This window comes from Scardinius erythrophthalmus, assembly GCF_964197995.2.
Source record: "Scardinius erythrophthalmus genome assembly, chromosome: 3".
NCBI classification, from domain to species: domain Eukaryota; kingdom Metazoa; phylum Chordata; class Actinopteri; order Cypriniformes; family Leuciscidae; genus Scardinius; species Scardinius erythrophthalmus.
This window is the reverse complement of record NC_138223.1, coordinates 52044920-52063915: the sequence shown is the minus strand read 5'-3', so window position 1 is coordinate 52063915 and position 18996 is coordinate 52044920. Positions and strand designations below refer to the sequence as shown.

Genomic DNA, 18996 nt, shown 5'->3' with positions numbered 1-18996 from the left:
TAATGTAAGGGTCAAGAGCCCAACTAAAACACACACCGATCTCCACAATGGTGACTTTAATTATGGTTTTCTCCTTCAGTGATTCTGCTTGTTAACACCAGGTGTCTTCAATGTTGGTAATAAAAGATATTTTGTACATTTTACTCATTTTAAATGGTTAACTTTTAAAGAATTAATTTGATTAATTATTACTCAATTCTAATTTGTTACGTTTAATTAATAATATTGCTTGTAATCTGTTGCCTCAATTTTATTGATTAGATATCAATAAAATCAATGTATTCTTTTTTACAGTGAACACACAATCAAGCAATTATTTTCTTGGTCCTATAGAAACAGGTTAAATATGCATGTTTAAAAACATGCTCATGAGCATCTCTACAGACTGACATAAAGTTAACTTTTGTTTGTATTACTTTAGTCTAATGTTGCCTCTGATGTTGCTGTGTCACTGTTTAAACTTTGCTTCCGGTGTCAGCACTATGAAGTTTCATATCCTCATATTAAATATAACATGCTACCACATAAACATACCACACACTGGTTTTAGCCAGTTCATTCGTCATTGGAGTGTTGGTGAAACGGGTAAGTCAAGTCAAGTCAAGTCAACTTTATTTATATAGCGCTTTTCACAATACAGATTGTATCAAAGCAGCTTCACAGTATTAAATAAAATAGTACATCAGTGTTTGTTTCTGGTGTAAAACATCCACGTTTGGTAATGCAGATCAATAGCACTGGTGAATCGATTAATCAATTTAAGCATCCCCAACTGAGCAAGCCAAAGGCAACAGTGGCAAGCAACCGAAAAACTCCATTAGGTGACCTAATGGAGAAAAAAAAAAACCTTGGGAGAACCCAGGCTCAGTCGGGGTGCCAGTTCTCCTCTGGCGTTTATGAAGTAGAGACCGGATTTAACTGTAAGATTAAAATATTATATGAATGCCTGGCTGAAGAGATGCGTCTTTAATCTAGTTTTAAACTGGGAGAGCGAATCTGAGCAACGAACAGTATCAGGAAGGCTATTCCAGAGTTTTGGTGCTAAATGTGAAAATGCTCTCCCTCCTTTGGTGGATCTGGATATCCTAGGTATGACCAGAAGCCTCGAATTTAGTGATCTTAAAGAGCGCGATGGATTATAGGGCGATAGAAGATCCGTTAAATAAACTGGAGCTAAGCCGTTTTGGGCTTTATAAGTCAGTAGCAATACCTTGTAATTAATACGGAACTTTATAGGTAACCAATGTAGTGATGATAAAATTGGTGTTATATGGTCAAACTTTCTTGATCTAGTAAGAACTCTAGCGGCGGCATTTTGGACTAACTGTAGCTTGTTTATTGAGGATGCAGGACAACCAGCTAATAAAGCATTACAGTAATCTAGTCTCGAGGTCATGAATGCATGAACTAGCTTTTCTGCATCAGAAACAGATAGCATGTTACGTAATTTAGCAATATTTCTAAGGTGAAAAAATGCTGTTTTTGTAACATATGAAATATGATTTTCAAAAGACAAGTTATAATCTAATATAACACCCAGGTCTTTTACTGTAGAGGATAAAGTAACAGGACACCCTACTATGTTAAAGTTGTATTGTAAGAGGTTTTGTGGGCGGTTTTTTGAACCGATAAGTATTACCTCTGTCTTATCTGGATTTAATAAAAGAAAATTGTGCGTCATCCAATCTTTTATATCTTTAACACACTCTGTCAATTTGGATAATTTAGCGTTTTCATCCGGCCGTGATGAAATATATAGTTGAGTGTCATCAGCATAACAATGGAAACTAATTCCATGTTTCCTTATAATATTTCCAAGTGGCAGCATATATATTGAGAATAATAGAGGGCCTAACACAGATCCTTGCGGCACTCCATAGTTTACTGGAGTTATGATCGATTTTTCTCCGTTTAAATAGACAAAATGGTAGCGGTCAGATAGGTATGATCTGAACCAGCTTAATGCTTGTCCTTGAACACCGGTATAGTTTTGTAGCCGATCTAAGAGTATTGTGTGATCTATAGTATCGAACGCAGCACTAAGATCAAGTAAAACTAGTATTGAGATACAGCCTTGGTCAGAAGCTAAGAGTAAATCATTTGTGATTTTAACGAGCGCAGTTTCAGTGCTATGATGCGGCCTGAACCCAGACTGAAACTTTTCATAGGTGTCATTTTTTTGCAAGAAAGAGCCCAGTTGAGCGGACACAACTTTTTCTAATATTTTAGACATAAAAGGTAGATTTGAAATGGGTCTATAATTTGCTAGGTTATTTGGGTCTAATTGTGGTTTCTTAATGAGAGGTTTTATAACTGCCAATTTAAATGTTCTTGGAACATGACCTAAAGATAAAGACGAGTTAATAATATTGAGGAGAGGCTCTTCCACTATAGGTAACACTTCTTTCAATAGTTTAGTTGGTATGGGATCTAATAAACATGTTGTTGTTTTAGAGGAAATGATAAATTTATTTAACTCTTTTTGTTCTATAGTTGTAAAGCACTGTAATTGTTCTTGCGGGGTGATAATCGAGGCTGAATTATAAGGCGCGATTGAAGGTTGAACGTTTACAATTGTGGATCTGATGTTTTCTATTTTCTCAGTGAAAAAATTCATGAAATCATTACTACTAAACTGTAACGGAATATTTTGTTCAGGTGACGCTTGTTTATTTGTTAGTCTAGCCACAGTGTTAAATAAGAACCTAGGATTGTTTTGGTTATTTTCTATTAGTTTGCGGAGATGCTCAGCCCTGGCCGCTTTTAGGGCCTTTTTATAGCGTGACGTACTGTCTTTCCAAGCGATTCTAAAAACCTCTAAATTAGTTTGTTTCCATTTACGCTCTAAATTACGGGTTTCTCTCTTTAGAACACGAGTAGTATTGTTGTACCATGGTGCTTTAATTTTCTCTCTGACCTTTTTTAGTCTCATAGGTGCAACAATATCCCATTTTCCAGAGAGAACGGTGCTCATAGTGCTGGTTAGTTCGTCTAGTTCATCTGTTTGTTTAGGTTCAGGCAGCAGCTGAGACAGATCCGATAAGCAATTTGAAAAATTATCTATGGTGGATGGAAGGATTGTTCTGCCTAATCGATAACGCGGCGCAGCATGATATATTACCGGGGTACGTAATATGCAAGTTACCATGTAATGGTCAGTTACATCATCACTTTGCGGAATGATATCTATATCGGTTGGATCGGTTCCATGTGATATAATTAAATCGAGTGTATGATTAAAACGATGAGTTGGTCCGGTAACGTTTTGCTTAACCCCAAAGGAGTTTAATAAGTCTATAAACGCAGCCCCTAACGTATCATTTTGATTATCTACGTGTATGTTAAAATCTCCAACAATTAATATTTTATCGACATTGACCAATAGATCTGAGAGAAAATTTGCAAATTCTTTTAGGAAATCAGCGTAAGGCCCTGGTGGTCTATATACGGTAGCCAAGGCTAAAGATAATAGGGATGTTTTTCTATCATCTAAGAGCGTAACATTTAGTACAAGTACTTCAAATGAAATAAACTTATAACCCGTTTTCTGAGTAACATTGAGAATATCTCTATAGATAGTTGCAATACCGCCGCCACAACCAATCAGACGGGGCTCGTGCTTATAGGAGTATCCTGATGGAGTAGACTCATTTAGACCGAAATAATCATTTGGTTTAAGCCAGGTTTCAGTAAGGCAAAGTACATCTATGCTATTATCTGTGACTATTTCATTTACAATAACTGCCTTAGGTGTGAGTGATCTAATGTTTAAAAGACCTAGCTTTAGAAATTGTTTTTGTTTACTAATAGCAACATTTTCTGTTTTAATAACAATTAGATTTTTCCTAGATCCTGCAGTAGATTTATTATTTGATCGCACTAAACGAGGAATAGACACAGTTTCTATGCAATGTTCTACACTAGTATTTATATCAGTTAATTTGAGGTAAGAGCAATCAATCTTTAGATTCAAATATGTTATAGGGGAAACTGGGGCTAGTTGTCACACAGTCACTATAAGGCCCATGCCTATGACGGGCAAGGGGTTAAGGTCAAAAGTTCTAGTGTGTTTGCATGCTATAACATTACATAAAGTGTGACAGTAGCTGCAAACCACGTCATGCATGCATAATGAGTCAAATGTTTTTATTTTATTTCATTTGTTGCTTTTCTTTTAAACTTATTAAATATAACACCCAGTCTGTATATTATTGCTTCCAGAAAAAAAAAAAAAAATGTGTGAGGGTGTTATGGAAGTGCTTTGGTCTTTCTCAACTGCTAGCCCCTCCCTAGCGCCGGCCATGCCCAAGTCTTTAAGCTGTGTCTCTATACAGAAAGTGACTTTTACAAAGAAATCTACCTTTAGAAATATTCACTGGAGTAAAAGTGTGACAACTAAACCCAGTTTGTCTGTGTGAATACTGTACGTATTCACACACGTTTGTACTAATTGTTCTGATTTTTGGAGATAATATACTGTTGTTGATTTGAATATTTTATATGATTTTTCCAGCTCAGTGAGTAAATATCCTTGTGGTTAAAACTTTAAAATCTTTATGTGATGATTAGATGTGTTTTTTTTGTGTGTGTGTTTTTTTTTTTTTTTTAAATATAAGCTTATTACGAAGACCAACATATGCTGTTTTTCATAGTTGGTGTCATTACTTCTAATAATCTTAACCCACAAGACTATTTTCGTCAACAGCTTGTACGGTTGATGGTGCTCAATTTGATTTAAAAGAGGAAGTTAAGGGCTTGTGTGTTTAAATTAACCATTTCTAAACCAGTCGCAATGAGTATGACTGAAGTTAATTGTTTTAGTTTTCTTAAGTTATATTTGTTTACTAGGTAATGTACTATACAAATTTCAACAGAAATAAACCATTAAATTTAACAGAAATAAGCCACTGTACATTTGTTGTAGGTGTTGCAATGGTAATGTCGGTAACGATTTAGATTACAGCCCGGAAAGTACTGCATAATTAAGACGACTTTACAGCGCAACTTTCGGTAATTATAGTGTATCTATAAAGTACTTGCATGTAAGTATGGGGAACAATATGTAAATTTGGGGAATAAAGGGGTAACAACCAGGAGAATTAAAATAATATTTATACAGTATAAATATTTTTCATTATCCTGGTTGTTACCCCTTTACTAGGTCAGCAACACATGCCCTAATAATACTTTGAATGCTTTTGCATAATTATTTGTTGAAGTTATGACTTGTAATCTCGTAAGTTTCCCATGTACATTATGCTATTGCTACGGTGGTGCAAGGAGCCGTTGCTTACACACTTTGAGCACTGTAACTAATTTCAGAAGCGCCTTCAGTGATCTGATTCTGGAATCAAGCCTGATTATATTGTTGATCTTGCAGTGATGTCAGTCAGAATGGCTCCTCCTCTTCCTCTGATACTTCTGCTCATGATTCTCGCATTTCACGGTGAGCTACGAGTTCATTTTAACTTTTGTCAATTATCCTTTTGAACCCCCTTTCACAATTTTTGTATGAATCAAAAATATAATATTAAGCAAATTTTAGTCTTTAGTTTAGTAAAAACTAAAGTTCAGCTAAATGTTTCATTGTTTCCACCAAACTACAACGTACCAAGATAAAAAATAAATGTACAAGTTATGTACTGTACATCACTAACTATTATTTCAATTGTGTTGTAATGTAAACATTTCATGTGTTCCAGGGAAAAAATAACAGCGTAAAGATTTGGAACAACATGAGAGTAATTGTAAAACAATTTTTTTGTGTGTGTGTAAACTATTCCTATAATCTGTGTTTCAGGGGTTTCTAGTGCTGATTGGGGTGTGAGTTACAGTCCTTCACACATCTGTGCACTAAAGGACTCAACAGTGATAATGAGATGCACTTATACATACCCTACTACTGGATATCAGATCAAGAAAGTGTTCTGGACCAAAACAGAGGTAACAGATCCTGTTGAGCCTCCAGATCTGTCTAATGACCCTGAATACAGTCAGAGGCTTCAGTATCTGGGAGATAAACAGCAGAACTGCACCGTCAGACTGAGTCATGTGACACTGAAGGATGAACACATGTACTATTTCAGATTCATCACTGATAAACCTGGTGGAAAATGGATTGGTAAACCTGGAGTGACTCTTAATGTCACAGGTGACTTTGATGAGGTTTATCTCTTCTTCTGTGCATTATGTTGAATAATAATCAGTGTATGACAGCAGCACTAGATATAATGTGTGTGTTGTGTTCAGATCTTCAGGTGGAGTTTCCTAAGAGAGTGACAGAGGGAGATTCAGTCACTCTGAGATGTAAAAGCAGCTGCGCTCTGACTGACAGAGCAACATTCATCTGGTACAGAAACTCACAGCCATTAACTGAGAGAAGAGACAGAAACAATGAACTCCGGCTGCAGTCAGTCAGAAGAGAGGATTCAGGCAGATATAGCTGTGCTGTAGACGGACACACTCACATCTCTCCTGAGGTTCAGCTCAATGTCACGTGTGAGTATGTTTTTTATGTACTTCAGTGTTTTATTTAACGACGTATTTTCTTTGACGATTTACCCCTACTGGTCATAAGTTTTAAATGTAAGAACTGATTTTCCTGCTAAAACAAAAGCTGAGATAAAATTCACCGTACAATAAAGCAATAACGCAATTAAACGCACCCTGAACAGAAGATCACAAAGAAAGAGCACAGGGCATTGTCTTGTCCAAACTTTTCTCCTTCCTTATCTCTGCATCCCCCTCTCCCTCCTCCCTTCTCCCTTCCTCTCCTCCTGAGTCAAGTCACCAAAAGTTCACAAAGAATGTCTATATATAACATAATTATATATCTTGTGAATCTACTGTTTTTCCTTTTCATGTTTGGTATCATTTTAAATGTCTCAGTGCAGTGAGTAAAATGGTCTTAATTTCATTGCAGTCATTGGTATTATGAGAAAGATTGAGAACTTAGGAGAATCCTGTTCTCCTCTTTGGGTGATAATGATCTGATAATTCTCCCCTCTCCCTGTAATGATAAACAGGACGGAAGCAATAGCAAGTGCAATAGCAATCCGGTATCCGGTGAACAGGAAACACGAGGAAAACGAGAACAGGCACGAACATGGGAAACTTCAACAACAATCTGACAAACATGAGATGAAAGACAGGGGATTAAATAGGCTAGTGAGATGACATGCAGCACTGATTCACTGATAATCAGCGGTAACGCCCACATAATACAATCAGCGTAACGAGACAACTCACACACCCAAACACACAAGACTAGAATGAGACAGTGGATCTACCAACCGTGACACTCCCCCGAAACCAGGCGTTACCCCCTGGGGTACATTAATTGACCCAAAACAACTCTAAAAAATATTGATACCCCTTTGTTCTGGTCTGGGTATTTAAGGGTAGGTGACAGAGCAGTCTTTGGGAACCCTGTAACCAGGAAAACCCCCATGCAGTGCTGTGTCAGTGTTTTCTCAAGTCTTACACTTGGAACACACTCACACACCCCTGTGTGTCTCTGTCAGGAATGCATTGCTTACTTTTAGAGTCATCTTTGAGTAATTGATGTCATGTATCGCTCACGCGTCACGCTCTCCTGAAGTTTCCCATGTTCGTGCCTGTTCCTGTTTTCCTCGTGTTTCCTGTTCACCGGATACCGGATTGCTTCACTCCCGTTCTCACCTCTGGTTCACCGTCATCTTCTTCAGTCACCTCAGGATCGTCCATCTCAGTCCCTGCGTCACGCTCTCCTGCTGTCTGTGTTCCTGGTCTGACCCTCTCTCTCGGAGTGACTGCCTGCCTACGCTGAGTTCTGCATTTATGCATCTGACTATTCTGAGTTTCCTGAGTGAACCATTGTTAATAAACATCATTGCACTTGCTATTGCTTCCGTCCTGTTCCTGTAAGGGTAAAATAGTTGCACTGCATCCTCTGACTATTTCAGAACTGGCTACGTTTGTGATCGTGAGCGCACATTCGCGACGTGACGTCTCAAAGCGACACCGGGTCCTTAATGAATGAATAATTAAAATATGGGATACCCAGAATAATCAAAGACCAAAATTAATTCATAATCAATATTTATGATTATTTTCTAATAAGAAACACAATCTAAATTTGATTGTCATTTGAAATTGAAGTCAGATTAAGTGTACAGCTAAAGTAATATTAAAACTAAATTCCAATAAATTAAGTGAACTTCACTGGAGCGCTGGAAAGACATACACGCATTATACCTTCGCCCAGACCATTGGACTCCATCTTTGGGCCAATGGGTGGTCTTTACATAAATAATTAAGATTTTTAAAAATGTTTTTGAAAGAAGTATCTTATGCTCACAAGGCTGCATTTATTTGATCAAAACAATAAATAACAGTGACATTTTTAATATAGTAGCAATTTGAGCGCTTGTTGAATGCATTCTTAAACACCTCTGATTGGCCATTGTGTTTAGGTGCTCTGATTGGCTATAATGATCAACGCTTCAAAAACATGTTGTCTTCATCGAGTGCTTAGATACACACGGGAATGTTTGAAGGCAGGTGTCTATCAGCACATCTGTCTATCAGGGGATCCGTCTATCAATGGATATATTAGGGATCTGCTGAGAGATGTCTGCTTTTAAACACTCCTGTGAGTATCTAAGTGCTGTGTAAGATGTCTATTTACAAAATGTTTTTGAAGTGTTGATTATTGTAGCCAATCAGAGACATATGTTGAGCGTGTGAATGCAATGGCCAATCAGAGGTGTTTAAGAATCTGTTCAACAGCGCTCGAAATGCTAGAGGGAAATGCTGGTTTCGTCACATTTTTTCAATTTCAGTAACGCCTTGGTACCGAAGTCGATACTTTTGGCAACACTAGCGGCTCTGATGTCAGGACTAGTAAATGAAGACTGCTATGTTCACTCTTACATCCAACAACAAAACACCCCAATCGCTTACGAGACATCCCTTACGGAAAATACATTTATTCAAGTGTGCTATTAGTATACTTCTTTTAAACTTAAAATAAGAAAGTAAACTTTCAGTCTTCTTTTTATACACTTCTCAGAAATATACTTAAAATTGCACTTAAGTATACTTGACATAAAGACAGAAAGTTCTAAGCATATTTGGCCTACTTGTACCTATCTTTTGATCGAGATATACTTAAAAGTATAATGAAGTATTGTATTGTATCGTGGCTTGTAGTTGTGTTTTGAAAATATTGATGTAACAAGATTTGTTGTTATGGGAAGAAGTCACAAAAAAACAAAGCACAACACAAGTTCAGGCCTGTCCTCTCTCGATCTCCACTGTCATCATCGCTCCTCCTTTTGTGCCTCTGCTCCTCCGTGAGAGATATGAGACCGGTGCGTCTCACAGGTGTCGCTCATTAGCAATCACGCCACCGGCCTCGGGCAGTCGGCAGGAGTCCCCCATTCCCTGCTCCTCCCCATCAAGGCGGACGACAGCAGACTCCCGCCTCTGGCAAACGGCGGCTACTCCTCTGCTCCCTCATGGACGGCAGCCGCCCCTCTAGCACCCAGGCGGCCGGCAGTGAGCTCGGAAACTGCCCGCCATGCTCGATGGTACCGCAGATCCCCCACAGCGGCGAGGGCTCTTTGACAGCACGTTCCGCCTCCTTACCCGGTTTCGGCACCAGTGTAACAAGGTTCGTTGTTATGGGAAGAAGGAGGCGGGAACCAGCGAACATTCAACAACTTTAATATAAAAAAACAAACAAATACAAAACGAAAGTAAAAGACAGCAGCCCCTCACGGACGACTGCTGTCACAATAAAACAAAGCACAACACAAGTTCAGGCCTGTCTTCTCTCGATCTCCACTGTCGTCACTCCTCCTTTTGTGCCTCCGCTCCTCCGTGAGAGATAAGAGACTGGTGAGTCTCACAGGTGTCGCTCTTCAGCAATCACGCCACTGGCCTCGTGGCCTCGTCCTGCTCGCCACAATTGATTTATAAAGAAAGCTGATATGCTCCTAATTCTGAGTATCTGAGTTTTTGAGTAGGCTAGTCCACTGGAAGTGTACTTAGGAATTTACTTCAAATCTCTTTACTTTTTCAGGCTATCAGTTTTTTCACTGTTATATGGTAGGAGGCGCTATTATGCATCTTCTGAAAGAGAACAGAATCTCTGTATCAAAACAGAAGAAGAAGATGCTGAAACAAGTGATACCCTGCGTCTCAATGTCCATACTGTATATCCTTAACAGTATGTGATATTAAAATAAGTATGTCCCAAAGCATAGTATGTTGAAAAGAGTATGCCAGAAGTCCCTGTATGGTCTTCTATTTCAGCCCGTTCTCATCCTAGGGCGTCATATATTGACGCTTTTGACATTTCGTCTACATCGAACGCACATGGCACCCTTTAGCGTCAATATGAGACGCAGATAGAAATGGGCCAGAAGGCGCCTCCTAGCGGTCTAACCCTAACCCTACACCAGACCTAAACCTACCCATAACTGAACAAAGCTCTGTGCGTCTCATATTGACGCTAAAGGGTGCCATGTGCGTTCGATGTAGATTAAACGTCAAAAGCGTCAGTATTATGACGCCCAAGGATGAGAATGCGTTGTCTATTTCTAATGGATTTTTGAAGTGTGGATCCGTGCTCATTATAACAGCTAATATTGCCCACAATCCATAGCACTTTGGAGGAGGATCCAGTTCAGAACTACAAACTTCATTTTAACTTTTGTCAATCATCCTTTTGAACCCCCTTTCAGATCTTTGTATGAATCAAAAATATAATATTAAAGGGATAGTTCACCCAAAACTGAAAATTCTGTGATCATTTACTCTCCCTCAAGTTGTTCCAAACCTGTATGAGTTTCTTTCTTCTGCTGAACACAAAAGAAGATATTTTAAAGAAGGTTGGTAATTAAACAGTTGATGGTCCCCATTGACTTCCATAGTATTTTTTTTTCCTACTATGGAAGTCAATGGGGTCCATCAGACATTTGGTTACCGACTTTCTTCAAAATATCTTCTTTTGTGTTCAGCAGAAGAAAGAAACTCATACAGGTTTGGAACAACTTGAGGGAGAGTAAATGATCACAGAATTTTCAGTTTTGGGTGAACTATCCTTTTAAACAAATTTTAGTCTTTAGTTTACTAAAAACTAAAGTTCAGCTAAATGTTTCATTGTTTCCCCCAAACTAAAGCGTACTAAGATAAAAAATATATGTACAAGTTATGTACTGTACATCACTAACTATTATTTCAATTGCGTTGCAATGTAAACATTTAATGTGTTCCAGGGAAATTATAAAACATTTTTGTGTGTGTGTGTGTGTAAACTATTCCTATAATCTGTGTTTCAGGGGTTTCTGATGCTGATTGGGGTGTGAGTTACAGTCCTTCACACATCTGTGCACTAAAGGACTCAACAGTGATAATGAGATGCAATTATACATACCCTACTGGACATCAGATCAAGAAAGTGTTCTGGACAAAAACACTGGTAATAGATTATGAAAATCCTCCAGATCTGTCTGAGGACCCTGAATACAGTCAGAGGCTTCAGTATCTGGGAGATCAACAGCAGAACTGCACCGTCAGACTGAGTCATGTGACACTGAAGGATGAAGACGAGTACTATTTCAGTTTCATCACTGATAAACCTGATGGAAAATGGACTAGCACTCCAGGAGTGATTCTTACTGTCACAGGTGAGTTTGATGAGGTTTATCTCTTCTTCTGTGCATTATGTTGAATAATAATCAGTGTATGACAGCAGCACTAGATATAATGTGTGTGTTGTGTTCAGATCTTCAGGTGGAGTTTCCTAAGAGAGTGACAGAGGGAGATTCAGTCACTCTGAGATGTAAAAGCAGCTGCGCTCTGACTGACAGAGCAACATTCATCTGGTACAGAAACTCACAGCCATTAACTGAGAGAAGAGACAGAAACAATGAACTCCTGCTGCAGTCAGTCAGAAGAGAGGATTCAGGCAGATATAGCTGTGCTGTAGACGGACACACTCACATCTCTCCTGCTGTTCAGATCAATGTCATGCGTGAGTATGTGTTTTATGTACTTCAGTGTTTTATTTAGTGATTTATTTTCTTTGACGATTCACCCCTTCCCAGTGGGTGTTTGATGTCAATTTAACATCAATATGACATCAAATTGATGTCAAAATTAGATCACGAAATAGGTCAAAAATGAAAGTCATATTGACGTCAAAGTGTTGATGTCAATTTGACGTCAAGAGTTTGACCTCTATCAAGAGTTTGATAATAAGTCATTTTGCCAAACAAAAAGGTGAAACGCATGGCCGTACACTTATTACCAGCTTCACTTACACTAACCAGATTTACTTTATTTAATTTCCAGTTTAATGAAATCATATTTTGTATTTTAAAGTCACCATGATGGTGGTTAGCGTTTGCTTTAGTTGTGCTCTTGACCCTTGACTTCTTAATATTACATTTTCTCTGGCTGCTATAATTGTGTGTTTATAAAGCTCTGTTGTTGTAGCTAAAAAAGCCATGAGAAAATGAGATCAGGTGATGTTGGCTGTTTATTGATGATGATGACGATGATATCATCATGTAAATGCCTGAAGCCCTGATCTTATTCAGTGTCTTATGTTCTGATTATATAGGACTTGCGGTTTCAAAACTGTTTTATTCATAACAGAAGTCATTTGATTCTACAGCATGTCTAGCAGTTTTGATTATCAAATAATGTACTTGGTTTTTAAAACTATTTAGTGCACAAAACCCTGTCATCTATGGCATGACTTAGACGCACACAGACATCAAGAAACAGCATATGAATCTCAACAATGGTGACAATCGAACAAAATATCCAGATAATCAGATCAACTCCAGGTGCATAATTTCTTAAAGCTGCAATGCATGCTGGGAGTTTTGATTGGTGGTACCCAGCATGCACTGCGGCATGAAGCATTTCATTGATTGTCACCATTGTTGAGAGTCATACACTGATTCTTGATGGCTAAGTAATAATGTAGAGTAAAATGTTTAATGCACTAAATGTTTTTAAAATCATTTACAGTCTTCGATAAACAAAATTACTCTAATGCTGTAAAATTAAATAGATTCTATTGTAATACGTCATAAAAACAATAAATTCTATATAATCAAAACATTTGACACTGAACACGATTAGGGAATCAGGCATTTACATGATGGTATTGTCGACATCATCTATAAACAGCCAACATCCCCTGACCTTATCTTCTCATGACTATTTTGCCTATATCAAGTATAGCAGCCAAAGAACTTTTATATTAAAGAGTGAAGGGTCAAGAGCACAACTAAAGCAAACGCTAACCACCATCATGGTGACTTTAAAATACAAAATTTTAATGATTTCATAAAAATGGAAATTATATAAAGTAAATCTGGTTAGTTTTAAGCGAAGCTGGTAATAAGTGTACGGCCATGCGTTTCACCTTTATGTTTGGCAAAATGACATCAGCAGAGGTCAAACTCTTGACGTCAAATTGACATCAACACTTTGACGTCAATATGACTTTCATTTTTGACCTATTTCTTGACCTAATTTTGACATCAAGGTGACCGCTGGGGTGTGTATCTAAGCGCTGTGTAAGATGTCTATTTACAACATGTTTTGAAGTGTTGATTATTGTAGCCAATCAGAGACATATGTTGAGCGTGTGAATGCAATGGCCAATCAGAGGTATTTAAGAATCTGTTCAACAGCGCTCTAAATGCTAGAGGGAAATGCTGGTTTCGTCACATTTTTTCAATTTCAGTAACGCCTTGGTTTCGAAGTCGATACTTTTGGCAACACTAGCGGCTCTGATGTCAGGACTAGTAAATGAAGACTGCTATATTCACTCTTACATCTAACAACAAAACACCCAAATCGCTTACGAGACATCCCTTACGGAAAATACATTTATTCAAGTGTGCTATTAGTATACTTCTTTTAAACTTAAAATAAGAAAGTATACTTTCAGTCTTCTTTTTATACACTTCTCAGAAATATACTTTATGTATTTCTCAGAAATATACTTAAAATTGCACTTAAGTATACTTGACATACTGACAGAAAGGTCTAAGTATATTTGGCCTACTTGTACCTATCTTTTGATTGAGATATACTTAAAAGTATAATTAAGTATTCTAAGTATACGCGGCTTGTGGTTGTGTTTTGAAAATATTGATTTATAAAGAAAACAGATATGCTCCTAATTCTGAGCATCTGAGTTTTTGAGTAGGCTAGTCCACTGGAAGTGTACTTAGGAATTTACTTCAAATCTATTTACTTTTTCCAGCCACTGACTGAAATTTTAGGCTATCAGTTTTTTCACTGTTACACGGTAGGGGGCGCTATTACACTTCTTCTGAAAGAGAACAGAATCTCTGTATCAAAACAGAAGAAGAAGATGCTGAAACAAGTGATACCCTGCGTCTCAATGTCCATGCTGTATATCCTTAACAGTATGTGATATTAAAATAAGTATGTCCCAAAGCATAGTATGTTGAAAAGAGAATGCCAGAAGTCCCTGTATGGTCTTCTATTTCTGATGGAGTTTCGAAGTATGGATCCGTGCTCACTATAACAGCTAATATTGCCCATCCAGTTCAGAACTACAAACTTCATTTTAACTTTTGTCAATCATCCTTTTGAACCCCCTTTCACATTTTTTGTATGAATCAAAAATATAATATTAAGCAAATTTTTGTCTTTAGCAAAAACTAAAGTTCAGCTAAATGTTTCATTGTTTCCCCCAAACTAAAACATACCAAGATAAAAAATCAATGTACAAGTTATGTACTGTACATCACTAACTATTATTTCTATTGCGTTGCAATATAAACATGTCATGTGTTCCAGGGAAAAAATAACACCGTAAAGATTTGGAACAACATGAGTGTAATTGTAAAATAAATTTGTGTGTGTGTGTGTGTGTGTGTGTGTGTGTGTGTGTGTGTGTGTAAACTATCCCTATAATCTGTGTTTCAGGGGTTTCTGGTGCTGATTGGAGTGTGAGTTACAGTCCTTCACACATCTGTGCACTAAAGGACTCAACAGTGATAATGAGATGCACTTATACATACCCTACTGGATATCAGATCATGATAGCATTCTGGACCAAAACACTGGTAATAGATTATGTCGAGCCTCCAGATCTGTCTGAGGACCCTGAATACAGTCAGAGGCTTCAGTATCTGGGAGATAAACAGCAGAACTGCACCGTCAGACTGAGTCATGTGACACTGAAGGATTCACACATGTACTATTTCAGATTCATCACTGATAAACCTGGTGGAAAATGGATTGGTAAACCAGGAGTGACTCTTAATGTCACAGGTGACTTTGATGAGGTTTATCTCTTCTTCTGTGCATTATGTTGAATAATAATCAGTGTATGACAGCAGCACTAGATATAATGTGTGTGTTGTGTTCAGATCTTCAGGTGGAGTCTCCTGAGAGAGTGACAGAGGGAGATTCAGTCACTCTGAGATGTAAAAGCAGCTGCGCTCTGACTGACAGAGCAACATTCATCTGGTACAGAAACTCACAGCCATTAACTGAGAGAAGAGACAGAAACAATGAACTCCTGCTGCAGTCAGTCAGAAGAGAGGATTCAGGCAGATATAGCTGTGCTGTAGACGGACACACTCACATCTCTCCTGATGTTCAGCTCAATGTCACGTGTGAGTATGTGTTTTATGTACTTCAGTGTTTTATTTAACGACATATTTTCTTTGACGATTCAAAGTTTTAAATGTAAGAACTGATTTTCCTGCTAAAACAAAAGCTGAGATAAAATTCACCCTACAATAAAGCAATAAAGCAATTAAACGCACCCTGAACAGAAGATCACAAAGAAAGAGCACAGGACATTGTCTTGTCCAAACTTTCTCCTTCCTTATCTCTGCATCCCCCTCTCCCTCCTCCCTTCCTCTCCTCCTGAGTCAAGTCACCAAAAGTTCACTAAGAATGTCTATATATCACATATGATGTATCTTGTGAATCTATTGTTTTTCCTTTTCATGTTTGGTATCATTTTAAATGTCTCAGTGATGAGATGAGTAAATGGTCTTAATTTCATTGCAGTTTATTGGTATTATGAGAAAGACTGAGAACTCAGGAGAACTCCCATGCAGTGCTGTGTCAGTGTTTTCTCAAGTCTTACACTTGGAACACACTCACACACCCCTGTGTGTCTCTGTCAGGAAAGCATTGCTTACTTTTAGAGTCATCTTTGAGTAATTGATGTCATGTATTATTTCTGAATTGGCTTTTAATCACTTGTGTAATTAGCATGATACATTTTTACCTGACAAATAAATGTTACATCTTGATTTATTCTGAAGTATTCTGAAATCATTATTCGTAGTAGAATAATGTGTAGTCTGGTGTTCCCACAAATCTCTGTCCAGGATAGATCAAACCGAAGGCACTAATGAATGGAGCATGGGCAGAGATGGCAAAAGTACTCACTTCCCATACTCAAGTAGAAGTACATATACTTGTGTTAAAAAATACTCTAGTAAAAGTAGATGTACTGATTTAACTTCTTTACTCAAGTAAAAGTACAAAGTACAGGCTTGGAAATTTACTTGAAGTATAAAAGTAAAAGTAGCCTTGCGAATGACAACCATTTTTTATGCAAAGCTACATGTTACTACACAGTAAAAACCCCAGTGTTAAATCAACACTGCTCAGAGCACATATGGTCCCACTCTACACAGTGTTAAAATTAACACTGAAGCAGTGTTGAAGTTAATGAGGTAATTAAGTTAACACTGAAGCAGTGTTGAAGTTAATGAGGTAATTAAGTTAACACTGAAGCAGTGTTGAAGTTAATGAGATAATTAAGTGATTAATTAAGTGATTGGCCATTAGTGGTGACACCTGATGTTAATATGCAGAATCATTGACGGAAAGAGAAAAAAACAATAACAGAAAAAAGAGAAACACAAGAACTACTGACTTCGAGTCATTACACATTGTTGCATTTATTATTACCAGTTTGACTTTATTTCTGTCATACATCGACAAAAGTTCTTGAGATTCAACAGAAGTTTAGACGGTAATGTTTTATGGAAGTTTTCTTTTCAAGTTACCATTTTGGTGGTCAGTGTTTGCTTTAGTTGGGCTCTTGACTCTTTTCATTTAGTTAATATTAGTTTTTCTCTGACTGTTCCATCATTGTGTTTATAAAGCACATTTGTTACTGCAAGAGAAAACATGATCTGCTCACAATATGTTTTGATGATAGTGACGTTATCATCATGTAGTGACCTGATTCACTGATGTCATTCAGAGTCTAAATCTTTGACTATATTCTTGATTTCTCATTTTAGTATTGGTGATTGTAGCTCTGAGATTCTACAGTTTGAGATCCAACAGCAATATGAAAAATTTTGAAAATACTTTGTGCACAGAAGTTATTGTATTTAAACACACAGACATCAAGAATCAGCATATGAATCTCAACAATGGTGACAATAAACAAACTAGTGACGAACAGATCAACTCTGAACATCACAAAACAAGCTACTAAAGTCAGAACAAAACAATAGCAAAATAAAAGCAAACAGAAAAAAACAATGAAAATTACAGGACAATTCAGCTGCATAATTTATTCATGCTGCAATGCATGATGTGAGCCATTGATGCGTTCTGATTGGTGGCTCCCATCATGCACTGCAACATGAAGCATTTGTTTGATTGTCACCATTGTTGAGATTCATATGTAGATTTTTGATATCTGTGTGTGATTTTAAATCTTTCAGATCATTAAAATATTGCTGGAAGTAACTACTGTAGTAAAAAATTCATAAAACATGTGGATAATCAGGTTATAATAATGGGTGCCATCATTGAATTAGGTCATTAGTAATTTCATCATCAAATCATAACCAGGACTGCATTTCCAAAAGCATCTTAAGCCTTACTTGATTGCAGACCAACTGCAACAAATGGTCTGTACGATCAAATTAGGCTTGTAATGCTTTCAGGAAACACAGCCAAAGTCACTGTTTCTTTTGCCACAACACATATGCTTTATAAACACAGAGTTGGAGCAGCCAGAAAAAAAACTAATGTTAAAAAGGAAAGGGTCAAGAGCCCAACTAAAGCAACCACTGACCACCATAATGGTGACATGAAACGAAACATTCCATAAAACATTACCATCTAAACTTCTGTTAAATCTAAATAAGACCGTGTGTAGATGTATGACAGAAATAAAGTCAAACTGGTAAAATAATAAGTGCAATAATGGCTCGAAGTCAGTAGTTCTTGTGTTTCTCTTTTTTCTGTTCTTGTTTCTCTTTCCTTCAGTGAGTCTAATTGTTATCATAAGGTGTCACCACTAATGGCCAATCATCACTTAATTAATCACTTAAATATCTCATTAACTTACACTGCTTCAGTGTTAACTTAATTATCTCATTAACTTCAACACTGCTTCAGTGTTAACTTAATTATCTCATTAACTTCAACACTGCTTCAATGTTAATTTTAACACTCTGTAGAGTGGGACCATATGTGCTCTGAGCAGTGTTGATTTAACACTGGGGTTTTTACTGTGTAGAGTGCAAGCTGAGAAACCTAAGTGGATTTGGAAAAAAGGTTCTTTATATGCCATTGCCTACATTTTAAATGGATGTCTGCCAATAGGCCTAAAACATCACATAGCCTATGATTATTGTGACAGAGACTGGGACTCCAGGTTAATAAGATTCTGAATGAGTAGCAACATATGAATTTAATTGTGATTCTGTGAAAATTCACAGATCCAGTTTCTCTTTTTTAATCTTCCCCTTAACATCTAAAGGAATCTACATGTAATGATTTGCCGCAAATGAATGTCGCCGAATCTGTCGAGTCGTCTTGTAGTGGTGCGTCAATTGCAACGTATATTCCCATCCAATTGACCGTTCGCAAAGACCCGCCCCCTTTAGTTACCGTTGCTATGTCCAACAAGCGACGCCTCTCACGCCACACCAAGTTCTCACGCAGTGAAACACACAT

The 18996-nt window shown here is 37.4% G+C and overlaps 1 protein-coding gene across 1 annotated transcript in view; it reads left to right on the top strand.

Annotated features, from left to right (window-relative positions):
* Positions 1-548: 548 nt before the first annotated feature.
* The window catches only part of LOC308688261 (B-cell receptor CD22-like), a 34045-nt gene continuing 15597 nt past the window's right edge, over positions 549-18996 (top strand). Inside the window, exons 1-8 of the mRNA XM_081361218.1 lie at positions 549-585; positions 5381-5446; positions 5801-6151; positions 6250-6498; positions 11328-11675; positions 11774-12022; positions 14971-15318; positions 15417-15665. Coding sequence (XP_081217344.1) covers positions 5383-5446; positions 5801-6151; positions 6250-6498; positions 11328-11675; positions 11774-12022; positions 14971-15318; positions 15417-15665 — 1858 coding nt within the window. The 5' untranslated portion in view covers positions 549-585; positions 5381-5382. The remainder of the gene's footprint in view (positions 586-5380; positions 5447-5800; positions 6152-6249; positions 6499-11327; positions 11676-11773; positions 12023-14970; positions 15319-15416; positions 15666-18996) is intronic.